The sequence below is a fragment of the Gossypium arboreum genome, chromosome 3, assembly GCF_025698485.1.
Source record: "Gossypium arboreum isolate Shixiya-1 chromosome 3, ASM2569848v2, whole genome shotgun sequence".
NCBI classification, from domain to species: Eukaryota; Viridiplantae; Streptophyta; class Magnoliopsida; order Malvales; family Malvaceae; genus Gossypium; species Gossypium arboreum.
In genome coordinates this window covers 65,136,791-65,147,551 of record NC_069072.1, presented here as the reverse complement: position 1 = coordinate 65,147,551, position 10,761 = coordinate 65,136,791, and the positions used below count along the sequence as shown (strand labels likewise).

The 10,761-nt window shown below is 36.7% G+C and overlaps 2 protein-coding genes across 4 annotated transcripts; one reads left to right on the top strand and one right to left on the bottom strand.

Annotated features, from left to right (window-relative positions):
• Positions 1-200: 200 nt before the first annotated feature.
• Positions 201-6,836, top strand: LOC108486290 (uncharacterized). Of its 3 annotated transcripts, XR_008280101.1 has the most exons (9): positions 201-246; positions 809-985; positions 2,257-2,479; positions 2,819-2,886; positions 3,199-4,810; positions 4,890-5,053; positions 5,341-5,527; positions 5,636-6,575; positions 6,652-6,836. XR_008280101.1 is itself a non-coding variant. In XM_017790261.2 (8 exons), exons 3-8 carry the CDS (start codon positions 2,329-2,331, stop codon positions 6,244-6,246), a joined length of 2,793 nt encoding a protein of 930 aa, XP_017645750.1. In that variant the 5' UTR covers positions 201-246; positions 809-985; positions 2,257-2,328; the 3' UTR covers positions 6,247-6,836. The 3 variants fall into 3 exon arrangements, 2 of the variants coding, with proteins under 2 accessions (XP_017645750.1, XP_052881689.1); XM_017790261.2 differs by having other exon boundaries at positions 5,636-6,836; XM_053025729.1 differs by lacking the exon at positions 809-985 and having other exon boundaries at positions 217-246; positions 5,636-6,836.
• Positions 6,837-7,685: 849 nt separating this feature from the next.
• On the bottom strand, positions 7,686-9,094 carry LOC108484276 (WD repeat-containing protein LWD1-like). The gene has a single exon (XM_017788008.2). It carries the CDS (start codon positions 8,894-8,896, stop codon positions 7,856-7,858), a length of 1,041 nt encoding a protein of 346 aa, XP_017643497.1. The 5' UTR covers positions 8,897-9,094; the 3' UTR covers positions 7,686-7,855.
• Positions 9,095-10,761: the final 1,667 nt, after the last annotated feature.

Below are 10,761 nucleotides of genomic sequence, written 5' to 3'. Positions count from 1 at the left end.
TAAGAAAAATTATGCATGCGAATTGGTATCAATTGGTAAAATTTTAATGAAAATATGTAATATATAGAGCTCCGAATACGTATCATCACATATAATCCAAACAGTGCACACGTGTAATGAATAAGACAGTGGGGTCCAATTCAATCAAACGTAACCCCAACTGTCACGTATTCTCTTCCAATTATAAGAACTTCTTACTTCCGCTATGCTCTCTCTGTCTCTCTTTCCATCTCTTCACTGTGTAATGTAAGCTTATTGTGCTTTTTTTTTTTTTCCTTCAACTTTCCCATTTTTCTTTCTTCTATTTACTTCTTTCTTATTTTTCTCACTCTCAAATGCCTTCCCCTTTCAGTTTTCTTCATTAAGAATCATGGGTCGGTTCCAAATAAAGCTTCTTCTTTCCTTTTCTCTTGTCAAAATATGTTATCCCCATGAAAAGAATTTTCCATCTTTTGGATCTTTTCCTTTCTTTTTTTCATGGTGGGTGATTGGAACTAAAGCTTTTGCTTCTGATTGAATCTCCCCACTTCCCTTGTATTCAATTGTTTTCCATCCAAATTTTCAAACTCTTTTGGGTGTTTATAGAAAGCTTGATTCTCGGTTGTTATTCATCGAAGAAGTGGGAGTTTGTTTGTTTGATGTAATAGTTTCAGATATGGCATTCATGGAGAGCTTGTCACTGAAATTGGATAAAACAAACTGTTCAGTCTTTTCAGGACTTCAATTCCATCGTTGTTCATAAATATTGTTCTGGGTTTTCTATAATATACATTTTTTGTGTTTGTTGATATGCCGAATCCAACTTTAGGCCATGCAGAGGCACATCTTCGAGGAGGTTCAAGGCGTTGATCACTTCCCACGTTTATAATTTTGCATGGTTCTTTGCTGACATAAGAGCTGGGAAATGAATTCTTAAGGGGTAATCAATGTGAATGCTTGAAATGCAATTGATCTTTTCGTTGAAGTGAAGATCCAAGGAGAAAAGGTAACACTTCTCTGGTCTGTTATCGAGGATTTTGAGGCTCTGGTTTAGGGCTTGTAGAGTCAAAAAAAGAAAGCTTTGATTCCTTTGGCATCCAAAGTTTTTTGACTATGGAACTTGTGGTTTAAGTTTCTTGGTAAAACTTGAGTTGTTGAAATTGGACTGTTGGGAATTTTTTTTGCTTTTAATGGTAACATAATCCAACTACATTTTGACTGAAGCAATCTCCTAGTTCTTGATGGTTTTGAATTTTAAGGAACTCTTTGTTTCAGGCACATGCATTTCTTTCATCTTTTCCCTCATCAAATCAATCATGACTTCTTCTTTTTTTACATTGGATGTAATCTAGTTAGATCTGGATTTCATAATTGCTGGATGTCAAATTTTTTTTAAATGATTGCACAAACGAACAGAGCTAAAATTCTAGTTCAAATCAACCTTGTATTTAAAACTTGATTTTAGGTACATACTTATGCTGGGACAGGGTAAAGAACATAAATATGAATTTGTATTTGAATTTGAACTTCAGACCTATTGGATGTTGTTTTTTTAAGTAAAGTTTTGTATAAAACTGCTGGACTAGGATTTAGGTGGTGCATGTGGTAGATAAGAGACTTATGAGTATCATAAAGGCTTACGCAATGTGTAGTAGGAAAATTAAGAGTTGATGAATTTTAAAGCTGATCTGTCAAGAGAAATGTCTGGTTCTGCATCATCACCATCGTCATCATTAATGTCAACAGTCTCTCATGATCATATTAGATTTGGACTGACCCGATTTTAGAGTGTCTGTTTCCAGTTCTTGCCGACAAGATTCTTTACCACTTGATTTTGTGTACACACGAACACACACAAAGGAAGCTCTGTTAGAGATGCCAACTCTGTTTCATAGGTGGGAAATAAGGGAACCAGTTCTGGATGCTGGTATTTCTGAGTCTTGTCAACTCTTAAAAATAGTTGTAGGAACCAACTTGGTTAAGCTTTGGTTCATGGATTGAAAATAAGGGAACCGGTTGCTGATGCTGATGTTTGTTGTTAGATGCCAACTCTTAAGGATAGTAGAATGAAAAACTCTGGTTCACCACTTGGCTAGCTTATTTTCTTCTGTGAAACCTTCAGCTAAATAGACTTTTATCGTAGGAAGATGCATAAAGAACCTATTTTGCTTATTGTTCATCGATACTGAATCAGGCAATGTTAATGTTTCTGCAGTTCCCTTATTACTGACGTAATCTATGTTTCTGCAATTTCATGATTTCTATCTGTTTTAGCAGATTCCAAATTACCTTTCAACCGAAATTTTCAATTGCCAAAGCATTCTAATCTGAATAAGAACCACATTAATCATGGCCAAAAGATCAAATAGTTGTTCTCTACGATACGAAAAGGATCAGTTGGGCTGTATGTGGGGCTTGATTAGTATGCTTGACTTCCGCCATAGTCGATCAACTCGCAGACTGCTTTCTGATAGAAGGCGCGGGGACAGAAATGCAGTTGGTAAGTTCTTTTAAGTAACTTTGAAACATTTCCATGGAAGCTCTATTTAAAGTTGCAAGTAATAATAAACGGTCTTTTGGGTTGTCCTTATAGCATTAAGATATAATTTGGCCTGTTTATATCATTAATCGGAAATGTGTTTTTCGGTAGCATTGGTTTTAAACAATAAATCATTATTTATCCAAATGAACAGAAACCTGCTATGAGAATTCTTATTCTTTGTAGTTAATTCGGTTTGATTTCTTGTTCTGTATTGTTTTAAGCACTACTTGTTTTTGTTTTTTCTTTTATAGAGTTTTAAGCACTACTTAATGCTGCATTTTCTCTTTAACTTTGCAGGTGCTCCAAATACAAGAAATAAACCTGAAACGTTGACTAGTTCCGCTGAAGATTGTCCCAGATCACTTGTAAGCTTTGGAAATTTAACCCAAATCCAACATAATTTTGAGAATTCTAATATATTCATTAGTTATGTTGCACCAACTCTTCATTTTCTTGAAGTGCCCATGTATGCATACCTAGATATGGGTATTGGGATATGACCCTCCAAGGACCCTAAATATACATAGAAAAACTTGAAAATTGAAAACAACTGAGTTAAACACATCCGAATTTGACACAATTCCAAGTAACATTGTTCATTAGATGGGTAGATGAGCTTAAGATAACAGAAATGGAAAAGGCTTTTCATTTATTATTGATATTACCAAGTTTTTCAGGATGGTGAAAAGGAAAGAACAGTTATTGATGCATGTAAGCCAAGTGTGAAGAAACTCCTAGAAGAGGAAATGTCTGGAGAGGTTGCAAAGAAAGAAGCAAGTAATAGTGAAGTTGAAGTGAAACAGTTCTATTCTGGGGAAGGAGGCAATGGAAGGAAAAATTGGAACAGAAAAAACAAAACTTGCAAGAAAAGTTCCAGTAGCAGTCTTCATATGGATGTTGCTGAGAACTTGGTACCGGAAAGATCTAGGCAGCATAAACCAGAGCAACAAACTACAAGCAATCTCGATATGGATAATCTAATGGAAGAGTTTTTCCGGAAAATCCATCAGAAAAGAGTCAATTGCATGAATCATGACCAGCTTGAGCAAAATCCGAAGAGCTATGGTTCTGAAGAAAGTTTGAATGAGGCAATCAAGGTCTTAGTGAGTCAGAAGTTTCTTATTGGGAACCAACTTACAGAAGATGGGGAACTCCTAGCCTCGAACGGAGTCATGGATGCACTACCCATTTCAAGTTTAGATGAGGAATTGTTTTTGAAACTTTTACCTGATCTGAACTTGTTGAAATACGTTCAAGACTTGCCAGATGCTCATTTAAAGGATGAAGAGTCTAAGCCTCTTGCTGAATCAAACTTTTCAGACATGGAATCCACTGGTTTAAGACAACGCAATGAGCCTGTTAATAGAAAGCAGCGTAATTTCTTTAGAAGAAAACTGAAATCTCAGGAAAGAGAACTTTCAGATGGAAATAAGGCTTCTCAAGCTTCAAATAAAATTGTAGTTTTGAAGCCTGGGTCAACATGCTTGCAAACTCCTGAAACTGGAAGCAGCCTTGACTCACCTTCAGATTCTCAGTACATTATCAGTCATCGGGAGCCAAATGAGAAAGTTGGTTCCCACTTTTTTCTTGCTGAGATAAAAAGAAAGTTGAAACATGCCATGGGAAGAGACCAACAAAGAATCCCCACAAATGGTATATCTGAAAAATTTCCAGCTGAGCAACAAAATTCAGAGGACAGTGGCAGAGTTAAGGAATATTTTGGGATGAATTCTCCAACAAAAGACCAATTCTTTATTGTAAGAATTGGCAGACCTTCCATTGATGTTGCAAAAGGAGAAAAAACAAGCAAGCTAAAGGGCTCCGAACTAAGCACGGAATATGAGACTATTGATTTTTCCATGAAAAGGGTCTCGAACATCTATATCGAGGCCAAGAAACATCTCTCTGATCTGCTAACAAACGAGGATCAAAATGAGGATCTTTTGAGTACACAGGTTCCAAAAACCTTAGGTAGGATTCTTTCTCTTCCTGAGTATAATACATCCCCTGTCGGCAGCCCTGGTCGGAACTTGGAGCATAGTTTTACAACTGCGCAGATGAGATTTGCAGGCTCGGACAAATTGCAAATGGTGAGTGAAAATGATCGGTTTGTCAGCCTTCTAAGGATGAGGGCAGAGAAGACCGATGGCCAGCTTTGCATTTCTGAAAACAAAAGCGATGATGAAGTTGAAAGCGATAATGCAATTTCAAACAACCTTGACACTAGTGTGAATAATGACAAAGAGGATCCAATTTTTTGTTCTATAAAAGATGAATTGAGTTCCAAAGGTACAATTTTGCATTTGTTTAATTTATGATGATAATCATGAATATCCCAGGTTTATTAATATTTAACCTTCATATGCAGAGTCTGTGAGTATTGTTAAAGCTACTGAAATGATGGTTCATGAAGGAAGCAAGTCACTGGATATTTCTTCAGAGACGAGCGACTCTTCAATTATCACAGATGATAAAAATGTTGATATATATGAAGTTTGTGATGAAAAACAAAATCCTTGGTACTTGAAACAGGTATGGTAATGTTGTTTGCTGATATGTAGATTTGATGTCATTAAGAAGTTCAGAATGATTGAATACCGGCTGCTTATGCCTTTCAATTAGGTCTCACATCTTCCTAGAAAAAACTGAGAGATATCGGACGCCAGATGTCTCAATTTTGTATTATTATTTTGAAGGCAAAGCTAAAATCACCATAAGAGAAAATGACGCTCTTCTGCGTATCATGCGATTATTCCATTTTGTTGTCTGCATTGTATATGTGATGTCTCATCCAACCTTTTTTTTTTTTTCTCCTCCAGGATTCATCGGAAGTGGACCAACAGCCTTTTTCTCCATTATCATCTCCATCAGACTCATCAGTCATGAAAAAGGTTGAACATTTGGAGAGTGTTACTGATATACCAGAGCGCTCAAGCCCCGTATCTGTTCTTGACTCAATATTCGCAGATGATCTTATCAGCCCCGCAAGCATCAGAACTTATTCCGGTAGGAATATGAGAGAAGTCTTTTGTTTATTTCACATTTGGCTTTTGCTTTGAAGTTTGTTCAGCCACAGTGTTTTTTCCTAATGCCAAGTTGCTCACCAATCTTCAGGCGAAACATCCATTCAACCATTAAGAATTCGATTCGAAGAACATGACTCTTTGGCCACAAATCAGAGCAATCGAATTAAAACTTGTATGGCTGATAAGGAATCAATATTTGAGCACATAAAGGCAGTGCTGCAAGCCTCAAGTTTCAGCTGGGACAAAGTCTATATCCGGTCACTTTCTTCAGACCTGCTTATCGACCCATTGTTGGTTGACGAGGTGGAATACTTGCCCAACCAGCTTTGTCAAGACCAAAAACTGCTCTTTGATTGCATTAACGAAGTAGTCAGAGAGGTTTGTGAGTACTATTTTGGTTCCCCTAGTGTTTCATTTGTTAAACCCAATATTCGTCCTATCCCAAACATGAAAAATACAATTCAAGAAGTCTGGGAGGGAGTTTATTGGCATTTGCTCCCAACTCCATTGCCTTGTACTCTGGACCTGATAGTCCGAAAAGACCTGGCTAAGACTGGAACATGGATGGACCTTCAACATGACACTGGTTATATTGGTGTTGAGATTGGTGAAGCCATCTTCGAAGATTTAGTGGAAGACACCATAACAAGCTACATAAATGGAAGTTGGGAATGTGAATATAATGTGCTTCCAGCTTAGCTTAGCTTAGCTGAAGGACAACGACGATAACCTTGACACGTACAAGGCAACTGAGTCAGTTTTGTTCATACTTCATACCAATAATGACCTCATTTTGGATCGGAGTAGGGAGAAAAGCAAGATGGTTGAGTTTTCTGAAAACCAAGCAAGAAAAGGCTTCATTTAACTCTCCTTAAAGTGCTTTAGAGAATGAATGCGATGGCTCTTTTCCATTGAAATCTTGTAGATACGCAGCAACCCAAATGCCTACTTCATGTGTCGTGATCTTTAACACCCAAATGACGGAGAGGGTGCAGGTGGTGACAAACTAAAATTTTCTCTAGAGCTTGGTGCGTATTGCTTCCGTGTTCTTTACTTTGATTTCATTTGTTCTAGCGTGCTTGGGTTGTTAAGAGTTTCTCGCAGGGAATTTAAATCGCTGTTTGCATATGGATTGTCGGTCGTGAATGTAATACCAGTGACAGAGAACCCCCCTTAAACCCTAAACGGTGAGTGGTGTTGTGGCTACTTTGATAATGGCGCATGGTATTATGTACTTGAATAAGCAGTACTTGCTGAAAATAATAATAATACAACACTGATATGTTAAATCCTTGTTCGTATAAATTCTGATATATTTTAGTAATTTTGTGTTATAAAGATATTGAGAAAATTGTGAAGAATGTAGTAGAAGAAATTATAAAATTAAAATATATATATTTGATAACTGAAAATGTAGTAAAAATAAAATATTTTGTTATTTTGATTCGATGTTTGGGTCGAATATTGTACACATTTAAAAGGTAATGTTATGTTAATTTTAAATAGGGTAAACTATAAAATAGTTTTTTATTTGTTTCATGTTATATTTTAATCATTTATGTTTGAAATATTAAATTTTAATCACTTATGTTATTATTTTACTACGAAGTGATTACTCTTCCATTAAATTTTATTATCTCCTAATGATAATCTTACGTGGCAATCTAACTAGATATTCTTGAATCTGCTAATACATACTTTATCAAGATAAAGTATGCATTATTAAAATTAAATTAAAATATTAAATAAGAAATGAAATTATAAAACAATATGTTATTTAGAAAATAATTATTATTGTAATGAGATACATGTTTTATTAGGTATAAGTATTTAAAATTTTATTTTTGTAATGTGATACATGCGTAAATATATTAATGATTCAATAATATCTAGTTGGACTGTCACGTAAGATTACAGTTAGGGAGATAATAGAACTTAACAAAAAAGTGATCACTTCGTAACAAAATAATAATATAAGTGACTAAAACGTAATATTTTAAACAAAAGTGACTAAAATGTAACATGAGACAAATAAAAGTGACTATTTTTATAGTTTACCCTTTTAAATATCAAAAAATGGTGGAATGTTGTTTTTCTTATCGACGTTGTATCAAATGCCGGCTGTTTTTACGTAGAGATTTGTATTTAAGTTGCAAAATATTTTGTGAAATGAAAACTTGCAGTTCAGTCAATTTTAAATCGAGTTTGAATTCAGAAGTGAAACTCGATTCTTAACTCAAATGGAAGATCAAGCAAGCATGTTGGTTAATGTCAAAACAAACAGAAAAACCTAACTTCACACTGCAATTCATACCCTTAGAATCTGAAGCTTAGTGGAGAAGGCAATGGCCACCCAATCAGGCTGAGACGACGACCATTGCAACTGTTCAATTTCGGCCCCAGCTGTGTATGCAAGAATAGGGTCAAGCCCACCTTCAACAGGCTGACCCATCGAAGACAAATCCCAAATCAACGCCTGAGAATCATCGCCGGCAGTGCAAATGTGGCAGGAACTATGGGGAGCCCAAGCGACGGCATTGACGCTCGCCTGGTGTCTCCGCAACTCAACCACCGGCAACGTCGGGAAACGGATATCCAAAACAACCACCTTGGCACTATCCATTATAATGGTCGCCATATATCTGGGGTCCTGCTTGTTCCACCCCAACCGCACCAGCGGCGCGTCCGGCTCCGAACTCTCGTAGATGATCGTCGAATGTTCCTTGTCGCGTAAATCGAAAACCCTAACGGAACCGTCGGCTGAGACGGAAGCGAAAACCCCAACTCCGCCCCAAGCGATGTCGTAAACCTCCTTATCGTGGGCAATTAACTGGGTATCCACTGTTTCCTTCTCGATATCCCAAATAGTGCAAGTCGTATCAATGGAGGAAGTCCCGATTCGTTTCGGCTCCGCCTCGTTCCAGTCGAAAGACGTAAGAGGACCGCAAAATTCACTGTTCTTATTGCCATTAAGGAGCGATTTGAGGTCAACGCGGGAACCGTCATCCGAGATCCGCCATATGCGGAGAAAATCGGAGGAGGTAGCGAGAAGATCGGGTTTCTGGCAATCCTTGTCGGGAATGAAGATGGTCTTAGTAGCGGGATAGGGATGGTCGAAGGAGAGGTTGGGATCCGACCGGATTTCGCCATTGGAGTCGTCGAGTTGAACAATCTGGAGACGGTTAGGGTATTGCTCGAGGAGGCTGGCGATGGCGAGTCGGTACTTTTTGTCGCGGCGGACGCTCCAATTCATAGCGTAGATGTACCAGGGAGCTTCATATGTGTATATCTCCGATCGTTTTTGCTGCTCGTCGGAAACTTCGGGGTTCGGATCGCTGGTGGCCGTCATTACCAACGCCGCCGCTGTCAGCTATTTTTTACTCTTAGCAGATAAAGAAAGAAAGGTTGGATTGGTGTGAAGATTATGGAAGATAACGTGTTCTGACGACATTCCTTTTTCATCTACTTAATGGCAAAAAGTTATATATGCTTTTTGTTTTAATATTTAGTCGTTAAATACTCCGCTAAATATTATATTATTTCATTCCATAACAAAAATTTTTAAAGCTAAATTATTTATATAAGTTTTCTAAAGTTACTTTATTCTTCATCATTTTAAATTTTTTTTAAAAGGAATGGAACGATGCCGTTTCAGGCAGTGAAACAGAAAACATAATATATATATATATATGTAAAAGAACTGGGTGTCTTATCTGCAGAAATATAAAATATTCGGATTTGACTATTGCAGTAACAGTAGCCATGGTCAAACTCAAGGTCCTGCTTTTTCACCTTTGCATAAGAGTTCAATGTTCTAGCTCAAAAGACGAAAATGAAGAAGTATATATTCATGGAAATGATACTCACCAGAGATGCCAATGACACATCCATGTCAGGGAAATCAATTTGAAGGAAATCCAAAACGTTTTGGACACCCTTTGGTACCATGCATCGCCAGTACGGTGGGTGAATCTCAAATAAAGATTCTTCCCAGCAATGACACATTTAATACCTTGAAGCCTGGCAAACCTACTTGATCTGGAACAAAAATCCAGCACCCATTTTAGCTTCAACTTAAATGAATTAATCCAAAAATGAAATATATATATATAAAAACAACAGCCAAGGTCTTATAATTTTTAGGTTCCTCCAAATAAAACTTCAAATCAGCTACCCTAGGTGCTCTAGCCATCCCACCTCTCAATAGAACACTAAAAGCTCCACCAGACAAATGAATAACCTTACATCCCCTATTAGTGCCAGCCACCAAGCACCCCTCTATGGTTGTCATAGGAATTGATTTTCTATTAAGCAACAACGACCCATAAATTTTCGCGAGAATCTGTACATATCCAATCGGAGTCTCACAACACTGTCTTAAAATCGACTCGTAATAGAATCCAACTTAGGATAATCCCAATAATGGCTTCCTCGTTAATCTCTTTAATGTCTCATGCCTGACCACGATCGCTCTCTTGCAATCACCTACACCACATTTAGTTGGGGTGAATGGAATAGAGCTGTAATGGAATAAAGCTATAATCAGTAATTCAATTGTTTGGTTGAATGGAATGAAATAGAGTTGTAATAGCAAGGCTTAAATGACTAGAGTAGAGGTGATGTGAGCCCAAGTATCAAGCCCAAAACTAATTCTGACAAGTCGAGACTGTAACAGCCTAATTTTCAGTGGTGTCAGAAACAGTGATTTGAGATCACTAAATTCGATAAGTGAGTCAAAAATTTAATAAATTAATACCTATGAGTCAAGTGTGAATATAGAAGTATTTTTGAATTAGTGAATTTGGTGATTTAAAAGAATTAATTAGGCAAATTGGGTCGAGAATGAGGTATCGAGACCTCGACTTCATAAAACGAGCCATAAATATTCTTATAAATATTTATGGAGTGTTAGTGAGTTAGTGTTAAAGTTTCGTTAGAAAATTTTAATGTTTGGATAGTCAATTTATTAAAAAGGACCAAATTGAAAGAGGTGCAAAATTTGTTAAATAGTGATTAAATAGCTTAAGTGATTAAAAATGAGGGATTTAGAAGGAATTAGACCCAAATTAAATGGGTTGGATGGTCTGGGCAAGAAAATCAACAAGAAATTAAGGAGAAATAAGGGTAAAATTGGAAATTTAACAAATTTAGCATATAAAATAAAGACAAAATTGAAAAATCTAAAGATATCATCATTTTTCTTCAGCCAAAATG